Below are 16,175 nucleotides of genomic sequence, written 5' to 3'. Positions count from 1 at the left end.
TGAAGAATATCATTACTCGTATTCAAAATATTTCAAGTACTATTACTTGTAAGGTTCGACATTGTTACAGGAAAGCCAACCAAGTTGCATCTGCCTTGGCAAAATGGAGTATTACAAATGAGGAGTTGTTATTTTTGCACATGTTCACCTACCATCGATAGTCATTTGACCTTACAAACTTGATCTCATATAAATGGAGTCCCTAAGGCATAAGCAAAGGAAGAATTATTTTGTATAGAATTGATCCACTTGAGATGTTAGAGCTAATTTTAACTATAACGTTGGACTTGTACATTTGTTCAAAACTTGTATAGTTTTTGTCAGAATCTTAGTTTTTGCGAAGCATCTATTGGAACAATGGGTCGAGCTTAAGCTCCCCTTAGCTTTGTAATTTAATTCATCAATATACAAGTCTCACCACCATACAGTCATAATTATTATTTTTTAAAAAGACGGTCACACTTTAACGCAAAAATAAAATTTAGATAAAATCCTCATGCTTAAAATATGGAAGAACTTATAAAGGTTTAAACTTCATTAACCGTTTCTTGATTTTGAACTTATAAATGTTTGAACCCCTGATTCGTTCCTTGGTTTTGAACTTCTAAAGATTTGAACTCCATAAATCGTTAATGTGTTTCGAAACTCTAACAAACTTTTGAACCTCATAATTTGTTCCTTGAGTTTCACTTTTTTAATTCTTCAAGTTCCAATTAATAGTGTTTGCTGAAGTTGTTTTGTGTTTTAGTTTGGAGTATTTTTTTCCAATTATTTGTAAATAGAGAAAGGTATGAAGTGGAGCTTTGATTATATTGTAACTTGTAACCATTTCGATTGCAATTCCTTGTAGCACTTTCTACGAATGACAGATACCTAAATATTAAAGAAATATTCTATTTTAATTAACTTCTAAAGGTACATAAACAAATAAAGGTAGAATTACTCCCAACATATTTTGTTCCACATCGTTTGTGAACAATGACTTTTGTTAATACATATAATTGACATAAGACATCTAAACGCCGAGTCTTGTAACGTGGGCTTGTAACCTAAGTTGAGGCAACAATGTGGTGGAATGTTAGGTTGTTCCAGATGGCTGGGCTTTGGTTGGTATTAGTCTGGCCTGCCCTATCCAAGCACGGAGTTGAGTCACATGGTCCAGACGAAAGTATGGACTGCTGGGCTTTGGTTGGTATTAGTCTGGCCTGCCCTATCCAAGCATGGAGTTGAGTCACATGGTCCAGATGAAGGTATGGACTGCTTGGCTCTTAGAGTGGAGCGGACTGCGTGAGGCTGGTTTCACAGAGCAACGAATAGTTCCCGCTCTGTGCAGTGGAAGGATAACTGGCCTGCCCTATCCAAGCACAGAGTTGAGTCACATGGTCCAGACTTTCGTATGGACTGCTTGGCACTTAGAATGGGGCGGATTGCGTGAGGCTGATTTCACAGAGCAACGAATAGTTCCCGCTCTGTGCAGTGGAATCCAATGGGTCGGTGCCTTTCCAAGTCCAACAGAACCTGATGGGCTGCTTAACAAAACCACCTCTTTTTGTGTCTATAAGGGGTTTGGCCCAAGTCTACACTACTCAGCTCCACTTTGCATTTTCTTTTTTTTTTCTTTTCTTTTTTTTACCCTTCCCTAGGAGCTCCCACCCCCTTTTTGCTCCCTTGGTGACTCGAACTCGCAACCTTCGAGTTGGAAGTGAGGGGTTCTTACCATCCGAGCAACACCCTCTTGTCCCACTATGCATTTTCTAATTTGTAGTTTATGAAATTAATTTACTTACCTTTCTTGGTTTTCTAATTTGGAAAGAATCTTTCACTTGTATAATTCTTATCTCCTAGTCTTTTTTTCTAATCCAGACATTTAAGGGCCATTTGGTTTGGATTGTAGGTGATATAATCTCTACATAAAATTCAGCATAAATTCCTAAAGTTTATATCAAATAGGATTGGAATTCAAAGAGATTCAATTTTAATAGAAATCAACATTAAATAATATAACATTTGATTGCTCCATTTTAGTTTCATCATACATAATATCTATGTAAGTTATGAATGAATTTATATATTATTTTATGTCAGATAAAATATGAAATATGCATGAATGTGAATATTAGGTAATACATAAATTAAATATTAAAATGAGCAAACAAACCCTTATAATAATATGAGTTTAATTATTTCTCCTTTACTAAAAATATTTTTATGATGTTCAATAAAGTAAAAGTTGTTGATCATCCGTAAAATTAACCCTATCTTAATTAAACAAATGGATACTATATTGCTTAGACTAATCTCTTTATATAATGACTCTTTTAAAGTTTTTATTTAAACAAATGTCTTCATTTAGTGATTTATCCTAGGAAATATTGACTAAGTGAGTTGCCATCTATAATGCTAAAATTCAATATATTAATTTAAACTTTGAAAGAACCATCTAATAATTTCTTCTATTCTTGTTGGCAAATATATTATATTATCCTGTATCCATTTTTAAACAACATTTCCCATTTTTAGAAGCATTGGCATCTATGTTCACCACACTGCTATATTATATGTCATACTTTATAATTAAATATGGTATCCCATGAGGGAGGTTAGAGATCATTCTCCCTGTTAACGCCTTTTTAGTCGAGCTTATCATACTATGTAAATCTGGTGCGGTTTACATCTCTTATGTTGTTTGCGAATTATTCCTTTTATTTCAATTTATATGTTTAGTCCGTCCCAAAAAGAATGACATATGTCTATATTAAGTAACAATTTAACTTTAAAATTCCTATTTTATCCTTAATGAATTGATTTATAGTTACAGAAATATCTATCACTTTTTTTAGACCACAAATTTCAAAAATCTTTCTTTCTTTCTAAAATATCGTGTCAAGTCAAACTAACTCATATAAAATGAGATAAATGGAGTATTACACAAAGGGAGTATTACACAGGGTTTATCAGTACGCATTCAAAGAATAGTGAATGCAGATTTTCCTTGACATTCCAATAAAAAATAAATTAAATCCATGAAATTGTCAACTTCCTAAGAAGCCGGCCAATAAGCAACTAACTTTGTACAACCTCTTTTTTGTAGTACAATCTAATCCAAAAGTCAAATTTGTACTGCAAAAATACTACAATCATTAAAATTTTCAGTCTAATAATTATACTTCTTTTTATACATCAACTAATTTAAACTAATTTCCATAGCACAACACAATAATAAGAAATGATCATGACTTCCATAAAAAAGTCAACTACTCTGTTAACACTAGTCCTGTTTTTGTTCTTGCAATTTTTCACTATCAATGGTCATGGTGGTGCTGATGATGATGAACAAGATTCAAATGGAGATGCAAATACAAATTTACACGCGAAAGGATTGATTCTTGTTAAAATTTATTGCTTGATCATTCTCTTTGTAACCACATTTGTTGGTGGTGTATCGCCTTATTTCTATCGATGGAACGAGGGGTTTCTCTTGTTAGGAACGCAATTTGCTGGTGGTGTTTTCTTAGGGACTTCTTTGATGCATTTCTTGAGTGATTCTGCTACAACTTTTGGTGTACTTACAGAAAAAGAGTACCCTTTTGCCTTCATGTTGGCTTCTGCAGGTTAATTACTAAAGATGTTATGTTACAATATATTTACCAGTCGTAGAAGATAACCTATCTTATTAAATCTCACTTTTTATAATCTTTAGGAGCTTTGATAGTTTAAAACTTTCTTTATACTACTGATGATGTATATAACTTAAATTCTTATCTATTGTTATTGCATCATAACCGTATTCATGTCAAATCCTCCAAATGCAATACTACTGGAGGATCTGTCACACATCTGACAACATTTTTCAAGAGTCATGAAGGACGCGCTTTCAAATAACATATGTAAAAAAATAAATTAATTATGACCTTCATTTATTTTTTGTAGGTTATCTTCTCACTATGTTTAGTGATTGCATTATTATGTTTGTGACAAGGGGTGCAAATGAATCAAGTGAGTCCAAAGTTGAAGTGGATGAAGAAGGAAGGTCAACTAATATTGATGAGGGACATGGAACAAATCCATTTCTAAAGACAACTTCACTTGGGGATACAATACTTCTCATTCTTGCATTGTGTTTCCACTCTATTTTTGAAGGCATTGCTGTTGGAGTATCAGGTAAACAAACTACTAGTAGTATGTATTTTTTTTTCTTTATTTATGTAGAGAGAATATCTCCAGGAGATTTTATATAGACACTGACAGTATAAAGAATTTTTACAAAATTATTTGAAGTCTAACTTGATAGTGTTAAAAAAATTTAACCTAGAACATCTAGGGAATGAGTTACATGGAGGATAATTAAGAGGCTATTTTTTTTAAAAAAAATTTAGAGTTTTACCTTATTTAGTTTCATTTCATATTTGCTTTTGTAAAAAGCCATTTACTCATTGTGATCATCCTAATTTAATAATACCACCGAGGGATATGGTAGGATCCGATACATACCTTCCTCCATCTTTAACCAAATGTCTCTCATTCAAGCTTTGAGAAAAAAAAAATCTTTCAGTATATATATAGGGAAAACTTTGCTCTACTTAGTATGCCTACATGCCTCGAATATGGATACCTAGTCGGGTCAAACATAGGTCTCGGATAATTGCCCAAAAAAAGAGAATCATCTTCAATAATGTGTTTTAGTGTTGGGTATTTTGCCCTGAGTTTCTTAGCATAAATAAGTTTTTCTTTTCCTAAAAGAAAAAAAAATTGAAACTCTTCATATTTGGCTAGTCCTTTTCTTGTAGGAAAATATTTAGGACTCTATAAATAGAGGCTCATACCTTCTAACTTACTCAACATTCACAATCTAGTCCTTGGGGCTTTGAGTGTTTTGAGTATGGGAGAAAATTTGTGGGACACAAGTGATGCATTATTATTTGTGTTAACCTCTTTTTATTCTTAGTGAATTGTTTGAGGTTACTTCTTTCGCTATTGTGTACTCTCATATTTATAGTGGATTGCTCATCTCTTTTGAGAACGTAGGTCGATTGACCGAACCACGTTAGATTTTTATGTCTTTTGGTATATTTTTCTTGTTTGTCTTCTAACTTATGGTCTTTCGAGGTTTGCTTTGTTAGCTTCCCCGCATGACACACCTAATTATTTCGTCCCTAACACTTAAGTGGAGCAAAATCCCCTAATTGCACTACAAAAACACTAAAATTAGCTAAGAACTTTGTCGCTTAATCCTTGCTAAATAAGATTAGTGACAGATTTTACTCTTTAGCTACAAAATTTATCCGTCGCTAATTCCACATTCCTTGAATTAAATTTCAGCTTCAAAGGGAGAGGCATGGAGAAACCTATGGACAATTTCATTACACAAAATATTTGCAGCCATTGCAATGGGAATCGCACTTCTAAGAATGATACCAAAAAGGCCATTTCTACTTACTTGTGCTTACTCTTTTGCCTTTGCAATTTCAAGTCCTATAGGTGTAGGAATAGGAATTGCAATTGATGCTACTAGTGAAGGCCGTACAGCTGATTGGACTTATGCTATTTCAATGGGAATTGCTTGTGGAGTTTTCATTTATGTGGCAATTAATCACCTTATTGCAAAAGGGTTTAAACCACAAAACAAATGTTATTTTGATACTCAATTCTTCAAGTTTGTTGCTGTCCTTCTAGGTGTTGGGGTTATTGCTGTTGTCATGATATGGGACTAAATTAAACTATGTTGTTCAGACTCTTCAAAATGTCGATAACTGTATGTCGTGTCCTTCAAAAATAGTGCTTTTTTTTGAAGCCCTGATACGGTGCGACAACATTATTGGAGAGCTCGAGCAACATGTTTGAACTAAGTAAATATTCATTTTCTTGAATATACATGGGTTTTTGTTAATCTTTATTGTTTTGTTTCTTTTGAGATTGAATTATGTGTGCATGTAATTTTTTTTCAGTACAATATTGGTTATTGATTTTATATAAGCAGATATTCTTCTAATTTATTGTGCAATCATAAACCATATTCATCCTAAATTGTTAAGAAAATGAATATTTATTGAAAGAAATAATAATACACATATATATACAACCACATGTATTTTATATCAATCAGTACAAATATTTAAAATAAATTTGTTATATTAAAGCATTTATGTGTAGAATGAGTAACACAAAATCTAAATGCAAAATCATTATATATATAAGCTTTAAACATGTAAAGTTGAACAACTACATTTAGGTAAATACAGTGTGTGATGAGATTAATGATCTATCGTGTGAGGTGACCCTTTTGTGCAGCAATAAGTAGGTGTTTGATTACATAATATCATATTACGATATGAAATTTTAAGATGAAATCAACATATGAATATGTGATTTCAGGTTGATTTCATATCATGAGATGAAATCTCATATTCTCCAAAAATCATGGTTTGAGAATTCCAAATAAGGATTTGAGATTTTTCAAATACAAAAATTGATCCACAAGTTTATATTTTGTTAAAACAACTCCACACTTATATCTACTAACAATTTATTTCATATGTAAATAAATTTTATAATCATATCATTACTTTTTAAAATTTATTATTCTCACCAACATAAAATTTATTATTACTTTAAATTTGATTAATATAAATGATAAAGTAGAAATTGATTTGGTGAATATAAATAAGAACGGAGGGAGTATTATTTTTTTTTATTTTTCATAATTGAAAAAACTTCTTTTTCGGTTACATATAAAAAAATTTAAAGCAATTTAATAAGAAAAAGGACAAAATTGGTGATGTATGTTTGATAATCACTACTTCCAGTATGTTTGATTTTAGCACGAAGTTAATGCACTTAAAATGTGTAATTGTCAACAGTGACACTAATTGAAAAATATTTTTATTAACTGCCAACAACTTCAACATTATTCCACAATTTACGATCATAAAATATACTATATAGCTACTTTATCATTACTCACACCAAAAATTATTGTACTTTCTTAAACATAGAGAGTGTACTTTCTTAAACATAGATTATTATTTTAAAGAGTTCGAAACTGATGTCCAAGTCCAAAATAAAAGGCGGTGCCTTGATACTCTTACTCGTACTCCGCCATTCATTCTGAGACAGAGGAGTAAGTTTTTTCTTATAATTGAACCAAATATATGTAAGACATTCACTTCACTTCAGAAGGCAGAAGAAGATAGATTAAGATAACCTTATCAACGAAATAATCATAGTTAGAGTAGGAAGAGTTAGATGAAACAAACTTTTACTACTTTTTATAATGCTACAAAACTTTTTTCTTAACTTAAGTGAAGAACAAATAGTTTTGTAATAATTTATTATGCGATTTTATAATTTTTTGTTTATTTAGTAAGATTGAATAGATAATTAGGGTTATTTTAATAGTTTTACAACTTATGAGATTCTTATGCTTATGAGAAAATATACAACACAAAAACTCCAAATCGCATGTCCAAACAAAATTTCAACTTCGTCTCATAATTTCATATTATAATTTCATATCACGATTTCATATCGCATGGCTAAACGGGCCCTAAGAATCAATGATCTTTGATGTTTTTTCAATTTCGAATAGTAAAATTGTTATTGTAATTTCTTTATCCATAAATTTTACAACTAATAAAATTTTATCTGAATTATTGAACGAAAGAATTACTATATCAATTATTTAATTCGAAATAAAAAAAAACGCAGAGCATTGAATGCGGTTCATTCAACTTATTTATCTGCCACAAAAATGTACAAATTTTATAACAGATAGAACAACGAGCAAACTACATAAACCCCACTAATTTAGATCTTAATTATTAAGATTTTTGATATTTCAAATATTACTTCCTCTACCATATTTCGTGCTTAGGATGCATGAGTCTAAATCCGCAAGATACATGTATATGGTTGTTGTATCCGATACGTTTATAGCGAGATACATGAAAAATGCATGATAATAATTGATTGTAACTAAAATGCTTAATCAGTGGTTAATTGACTGTAACTTAAATGCTTAATCAGTGGATCAATTCAAGACATTTAACAGTTTTTGAGATTCCGCAGCAAAAATTAAAATATTTTCATATCCCAACATTTAATTCTTCTTTTCCAATAATTCGAGTTTTAGCTCTGTTTTTTTGTATTTAATTTTCAGAATTTTGAAAATCTGAGGCAAAAGAGGATCCTACAAAATTCAAAAATTCTGAATCTCAATCAAAGATATATTTTTTCTTCTCTAGTAATTCGAGTTTTAGCTCTATTTTTTTGTATCTGATTTTCGAGTTTTTAAGTATCTGAATTTTGGAGCTCTAACTTTAGATACAAACCAATATATAATGCAAAGTTTCTTATAAAAATCATATATTTCAAAACTGAGATACCAATAAATAATACACTAAATTTGTAAAAACCATATCTAAAAAACATACATTTCTTAACATGCGGTTATCTAGTAATTAACTATTTGGCTAAATGTTTTAAGAAAATAAGCAACTTAACTAAAATTGAGAAAATTAACAATCTTAAAACTTAAAAATGAACAACTTAGAACTTGAATTATCTTTTTTAGGGAGAGGGAGATAGTATAAAGGATTTACTTATATAAAATATTTTACAAAATAACTTAAGTAGTAAAATAAGTGATTATTTAGTCTTTAGAAAATCTAGAAACGACTATCTTTTTGGGAAAATCGAATTAGGACAACCTTAAAATCGACTAGCAAATAAACAATTAAACAAATACGAAATAGACAAAACAAATACGAAATAGATAAAATAAAGAGAAAGGGAGTTTTGGACCCAAGTCTGGTTATATGCCCGCCTGGGCCAGTACTTGGGCCTAATTCTATTTTTTGGGCCTTTGGCCCACTTCCTCTGTCCTAGACTAACAAGATAATAATAATTCAAGTACAAGGGGGCTTAGGCCCAACAACAAAATACAAAACTGAATTTGGGGAGGCCCGCTAGGCCCATTTTTCGTATACACTAGATGTGTACTAGTGTACGCAACCCTGTATATCTGTTCCGAACACATATACGTCATTTCTGATTCATTCTTGAACATCGAAGGGCCGACTCGATACTTGAAAATGCAAGGAGGCAATGGGAAGAGTCGAAATAGACTCAGAGAGAGTAGAAAAAATAAATAAATTAATATACTACCTCAAATGCCTTGTATAAATAATAAATAATAAAGCAAAGCTACAGAAAATATAACCCAATGCATATGCTAGACAGAATAAAAGAAAAACTTAAAAGAGATCATCTTCCAATTTGCTCCCAAAAAGGACAAAGTATGCACATTCTAGAAATGTGGAAATAATGACAATAATAACAAACAACATACAGGAAACATATACAAATAAAACTTTGATGCCTACTGCCTAGCATGCTTAGACTTTAACTAAAATTATTTGAATATTTAAATTGATATAACATCCCAAGGAACAATAGCTTTGATAAAGAAAATGAATTTAAAGCTGGAAATCTAAAACAGTGACACTATACATGGTTGAATAAATTTCAAGAACGCAATCAAATTAGCTCACATAACCAATTAATCCACCAAGATTAAACTGAAGGTAATCATCACCAACTAAAACAAGCATATTTCAACTAAAATCTTAACGAAAACAGAGACATGAATCTGATTCAAATACGACATACAGAATGATAGGATAATCACAAGATTGAAAAATGGAGAAAACAAGTAACAATAGGCAAAATAACATACAACTTTCATACTAATTAGCTTGGAAATCTTGCCCTTATTTTATGAAGAAAACAACACTAAACAATAACAGTAGCAAAAACGAAAAAAATCTTTTAGGCTTGAAGATCAAGAGCTTCGACACTCCCCAAAACAAGCACACGAATAACAAGGCAAACTCAAACCAAGAAGCCAAGAAAACACAACATTAGATACGAAATGACAATAACTTGAATCAACCTTAAGATCGAATCATTCAAGAGCACGATGCTAAGCACATTAAAACTACCTATTTCAGCTACAAATAATAGTGGCATGACAACAGAATAATCTGGCGCATCAAAAGAGAAAAAGACGAAGACAATAATATGGAGGAAACGTCACCTTCTTCCGGGCAGCGAGGTGAGACGAGAACGAGCAAGGTAACAACGAGCTCCGACTCGAGTAGCAACCAAGAAATCCAAACGAAGAAAACTTCCCAAGAATTTAAGACTAGAGAATCTGTCCAAGGATTTCTTTGAAAATGTAAAATCGACTATTCAAGACCTTTGGTAAGCTATTAAAATGTGACCAATTTTCTATGCCCTTTCTCAATTTTCTTCCCACACTTTTTCAAATTTCTCCCCCCGAACCCAACAATGAAGAAGAAGAGAGTTATATAGGGGATTTTCTAGGGTTCGGAATGGGGGGAAAATCGAACTAAAGGGCCCAATTTCAAAATTCAAACTCGAAATCTCTTTCACCATTTTGGTGAAGCACCTTTTTTTTTTTTTCCGCAGATTCAACCCATTCCGAAAGAGGAAATGGTGAGAAATGTGTGCTGCTGCCATGAGAGGGAGACGACAAGGAAGGGCAGAGTACTGTTGTACTCGTAGACGCCGTGACGATTTTCGTGAGTCGCCGCTTGAATTGTTGTTATCGTTTGCTGCTGCTGCTAGTGTTAGCGTTTCTGACGTTGTCATTGCAATAAGCTCCGCTGTTAACGTGAAAGAGGAGAAGGAATCGCTGGGTTTAATTAGGATTGGGAATTGGGCTGGGTATGGGTATGGGGTTGAAAAGTGGGTCAAAAGGGGGAATTGGGCTGCTGGTTTGAGTTGAAAAAAATAGAAGACGAATACTGGTTAGGCGTATGTATTGTATTGTATTGTATTGTTACTGTTACTGTTACTGTGGAAAGGAATGTGATAAGTTATTTGTTGAATTGGAAAATTTGGAATGGGTCATTTAAGTTGAAAATTGGGCCTAGTTTGGTTTTCTCAAAATTGAATCAAGGACAAGGGAAGAATGGCTAGCATTGCAATAGCCACGTAAGTTTCAAACTTAGGCAATTTAAATTTAACACTTAGCCAACTTGATCAAATTTAGTAAGTTTGGCTAATAATTAAATAAGACGAATTAATATAATTAATTTATGAGCTTCTTGATCTTAACGAAATAAAATACTCAATTTAATTATAAACTAAATAAATCAAAATTATAGCCGTAATTTAAACTAAACTAATTTGATAAAGTACTTACTAAAATTAAAATCTTTTTTAGTACGATTTTCGAATATTTAAGAAACACTAATTACACATATAATTATAAAATAACCTCGAGAAATATTTGAATTTTATAGAAATGATTATTCTGAATCGTTTGAAATTTGAGAAGCTCGTGAATCAATTCCTATCAGGGACGATCAAAATAAGGTGTCAACACACATTATGAATCAAAATACACACTCAGATACATACATGCTGTTTCACTAAGAAATATAACAAATTATGAATATATAAATTCTATTCAGTAAGATACATGACAATCATATACAAAACATAGATACATCAAAATTAAACATCCAATACATCTCGAAAATCATATACAAAAGCTCATATACAAGGTCTATTGCTTAACTTATAGATGAATAATATACAGATACCTCACAATCACATTTTAACACTCTACAATTAAACAATTTTTTTTTTTGAATAATTAAAGTATTTGCAGTTCTGTTTGAAATATTGGTGGTACTACATCCTCCAAATTTGGTGTATTTCATATATTGTTTTTAGAGATTTGGTGGGGGAGGGGGGAGGGGGGAGGGGGAGAGAACATATGTGGCAGAGGTGAGAGAAAAAATTTTGAATTGATAATTTATCATTAATTAAGGACTTTAAGTTTTAAGATAATTATTCAATATCAGGATTTGTGTATCTGATTAAATATTTTAAAATATATGATATAAATATTAAAACTAGTATTATGTGTAATTTTTTTAAATTGGAGATAAATTAAGTATATATGGTAGTAAAATATGTTTAGTTAGGTAGTTTTTCCCAATAATATATTGGGAAAATTAGCAGACTAGTCACAATTACTAACATAATTAGTAAAAACATCTACACTTTAAAATAATTATTTAAAATGTCAATATTTTAGAAAATAATTTGTATCCAAATATTATTATTTTTCTTTCCTTTCATTTCTCAAAACAGTCCAACATTGGACCAACTTCTACACCACTAACCGGTAAAAAAGAAAAAAAAATACATCCACTATACATTACCCTTCTTCCTAGGTTTTAACCCCAGTAAATTTTTCCCCATCTTTCATGTTTTCACATTTTTTATCTTTCATCAAGTTTTCACCATTGTTCTCTCCCTTATTATTCAAGAAGAACTAATTATATTCAAGTTCTCCCAATTTCTTCAAATCTCTCAATTAATTCAAGAAATCTTACGATTGATAAAGGTAATTTCAAAGTCACCAATTATTTAGTGAGATTTTTTGAGATTTTGTTTTCCAAATCACAAATTATGTTACATTTCGGATTTTATGTATTACGAATTTTTCGTCATTTTTTCGATTTTTATGTGAGTTTGTTTACATATTCATCAAATATTTATGTATTTCGGATTTTTAGTATTTTAAATATTTTTTGATTTTTTATGATTTTATTTTTATATTTCAGATTTAGTAGAATCTACATTAGCATTATATATATATATATTATTATTATTATTTATTTATTATTATTATTATTATTATTATTTTTAGGTTTGGGAAAACATTTGTCTACAATGTTTGAATCAATGAGAATTACAAAAGGTGTACCAAATAATATTCAAAATGTTGAGGAATTTCCCTTGTTTGATTTATGTATTACCCAAGGGTTGCTCGAAAATGTAAGCTCTGCGGCTAAAATAGCGCAAGAGAGCAATCCAAAAAAAAGGAGAGTTATGAGTTCTGAAAATTCTGATGAACAAGTTCAAAGTGATAAAGTATTACTTTTGAACCGTCAAAGCGATGAAGAGGTATTAAATTATGTTTCACAATATTATTTGAATGTTATGTAGTTGTAGTTAATTTTGTGTTTATTTTTTATTGTATAAGTTGAATGTACATAAACAATATTTGATTTTTTGGGTATTTTGTTCTGTTTTTCTATCTAACACAATTGTATTCATAATGTGTATCATGTTGCCCACTAACACAAATTTGTATATATTTTTAGAAATTGAGTTTAGTTTTTATTGTTATAGTCACCCAAAGAGTTCTTTTTTCAAATATGAATTTTGTAAATTTTGCAAATATGAAACTTGTAAATTAGATGCATTATGTATGTGTGGTTGGTGATGACAAATATTATATTCTACTAGCTCAAAAATTTGCCCCAAATACGTTGTATACATATATTACGTAGTTGTATAATATATTGTATTCTATCAGCTTCTTTTTGTATCCCAATGTATTTGTATCCGTTATGTCTTATGTTTATATATCATTTAGTACATTATATTCTTTGTTTTTGTATATTAGTATGATTTCAGTATGTATTTTTTTCTTTATTAATTTGTGATCTGATTCATATTCATAAGTCCGAATGCGTTTGTATAGAAGTAAATTATGTATCAGGTTTCAGATTGTATTCTAGTTTTGCGTATTTGTAGGTTCTCTTATTGTATTTTTTTTTTAGAAACAATCTATATATTAGTAATTATACATATATGTATTCATTTACTTAACATGTGCAGGCAAATTATTTTTATGTTAAAAATCCACCTACAAAAGTTCCACATTTTCAGTGCGTCTTGACCAACTACATTAAAGCTAACTTGATTAAATATTTACATGAGCATGTATATAAGGTGTTTCGTGAGAGCACTTGTTTGGTCACTACATGCAAATGCATAGATGTTGTGCACATGGACAAATACATAGGTGTTGTATGACTTTAGAGCTCAATTGTAGTTCTAAAAAAGCATTTATCATACGTTTCAATGGATCTATTCTTCGTTTCACGCTAAGAGAATTTCACTTTGATTAGTGAATAAAATTGTGTTAGTGATGAAAAAGATTTCATATTCGACACTCAAGAACCAAAAGAAGAATTTAATATTGTTTACTCTTAAATGCTAATGTAGATTCTACTAAATATATATTCATTAGTTTCTTGTATCTCTGTTTCACTTCAACCGTCTGCTAGTTGAATAACCTCGGAATATGGTCATCAACCTTTTGAGCAACTTGGATATCGATACTTGAACTGCACTCGTATAACCATACTTGAATGACAATTGGCATGCCCCCAATTTTGTAAAACTTTTTTGAGCTATCCAACTTATTGCTCAAACTCTTCATCAACAAGTGAAATGCTTTCTTACCCATGGGAAATGATTGTACCTAGCGCTTTCAACCAGATCAAAGTGTAGTCTGGGAACTTTTTTGGTTCTTTTTTCACCAGAGAAAATAACTTTTTGGATGAAAATTAAGATGGCAAACTTCAAGCCATCCTGATCGTTATCACCCCACACTTTGCCTTGAAATTTCTCCGTTAGATCTATTTTTTGGATCAATTTAACACCCCAAAAATACTGACTCATCAACCTATTTGGTTCTTGAATGTCGAATTTGAAATCTTTTTCATCACTAACACAATTTAATCCACTAATCAAAGTGAATTCTCTTCGAGTGAAACGAAGAATAGATCCATTGACACGTATAAAAATGTTTTTTTAGAACTGCAATTGAGTTCTAAAGTCATACAACACCTATGTATTTGTCCATGTGCACAACATCTATATATGCATTTGCATGTAGTGACCAAAACAAGTACTCTCACGAAACACCTTACATGCATGCTCATGTAAATATTTAATCAAGTTAGCTTTAATGTCATTATTAAAGACACACTGAAAATGTGGAGCTTTTGTAGGTGGATTTTTAACATAAAAATCATTTGCCTGCACATGTTCAAGTAAATGAATACATATATGTATAATTACTGATATATAAATGTATTTCTAAAAATAAAATACAATAAGAGAAACTACAAATACGCAAAAATAGAATATAATTTGAAAACTTGATACATAATTACTTCTATACAAACACATTCTGATGTATGAATATGAATCAAATCACAAATTAATACAAAAAAAAAATACATACTGAAATCATACTAATATACAAAAATAAAGAATATAATATACTTTAAGAATATATAAACATAAGACATAATGGATACAAACAAATTGGGATACAGAAAGAAGCTGATAGAATACAATATATTATACAACTACGTAATATATGTATACAACTTATTCGGGGCAAATATTTAGGTAGTAGAATACAATATTTGTCATCACCACCACACGTACATAATGTATCTAATTTACAAGTTTCATATTTGCAAAATTTACAAAATTCATATTTGAAAAAAGAACTCTTTGGGTGACTATAACAATAAAAACTAAACTCAATTTCTAATTCTAAAAATATATACAAATTTGTGTTAGTGGGCAACATGATACACATTATGAATACAATTGTGTGTTAGATAGAAAAACATAAACAAATACCAGAAAATACAAATATTGTTTATGTACATTCAACTTGTACAATAAAAAATAAACATGCAAACACAAAATTAACTACAACTACATAACATTCAAAATATTTTCAAATAATATTGTGAAAACACAATTTAATACCTCTTCATCGCTTTGACGGTTCAAAAGTAGTACTTCATCACTTTGAACTTGAACTTGTTCATCAGAATTATCAGAACTCATAACTCTCCTTTTTTTTTGGACTGCTCTATTGCGCCATTTTAGCCGCAAAGCCTACATTTTTGAACAACCCTCGGGTAATACATAAATCAAACGTGGAAAATTCCTCAAAAATTTGAATATTATTTGGTATACATCTTGTAATTCTCATTGATTAAGACGTTGTAGACAGACAAATGTTTTCCCCAAACCTAAAAATCAATCAAAATATATATGTATATGCCAATGTAGATTCTACTAAATCTAAAAAATATTATTTAAAATACTAAAAATTCAAAATACATAAATATTTGATGAATATGTAAACAAACTCACATAAAAATTGAAAAAATGACGGAAAATTTGTAATACATAAAATTCGAAATTCAACATAATTTGTGATTTTGAAAACAAAATCTCAAGAAATCTCACTA

The 16,175-nt window shown here is 30.3% G+C and overlaps 1 protein-coding gene and 1 pseudogene across 1 annotated transcript; one reads left to right on the top strand and one right to left on the bottom strand.

Moving 5' to 3' along the window:
* Positions 1-3,203: 3,203 nt before the first annotated feature.
* LOC125873175 (zinc transporter 2) lies at positions 3,204-5,883 on the top strand. The gene is made up of 3 exons (XM_049554065.1): positions 3,204-3,611; positions 3,931-4,161; positions 5,320-5,883. Exons 1-3 carry the CDS (start codon positions 3,227-3,229, stop codon positions 5,709-5,711), a joined length of 1,008 nt encoding a protein of 335 aa, XP_049410022.1. The 5' UTR covers positions 3,204-3,226; the 3' UTR covers positions 5,712-5,883.
* An 8,200-nt stretch (positions 5,884-14,083) lies between these two features.
* On the bottom strand, positions 14,084-15,913 carry LOC125873935 (uncharacterized; annotated as a pseudogene).
* Positions 15,914-16,175: the final 262 nt, after the last annotated feature.

This window comes from Solanum stenotomum, chromosome 8 (genome assembly GCF_019186545.1).
Source record: "Solanum stenotomum isolate F172 chromosome 8, ASM1918654v1, whole genome shotgun sequence".
NCBI classification, from domain to species: domain Eukaryota; kingdom Viridiplantae; phylum Streptophyta; class Magnoliopsida; order Solanales; family Solanaceae; genus Solanum; species Solanum stenotomum.
This window is presented reverse-complemented; position numbering and strand designations above follow the sequence as displayed.

What these genes read in the sequence shown, in the direction of transcription:
- LOC125873175 (XM_049554065.1), top strand. Translation starts at nt 3,227, where the DNA reads ATGATCATGACTTCCATAAAAAAGTCAACTACTCTGTTAACACTAGTC. An exon ending in CTTCATGTTGGCTTCTGCAG is followed by an intron (nt 3,612 to 3,930) that starts GTTAATTACTAA and finishes TATTTTTTGTAG; the next exon opens with GTTATCTTCTCACTATGTTT. An exon ending in CATTGCTGTTGGAGTATCAG is followed by an intron (nt 4,162 to 5,319) that starts GTAAACAAACTA and finishes ATTAAATTTCAG; the next exon opens with CTTCAAAGGGAGAGGCATGG.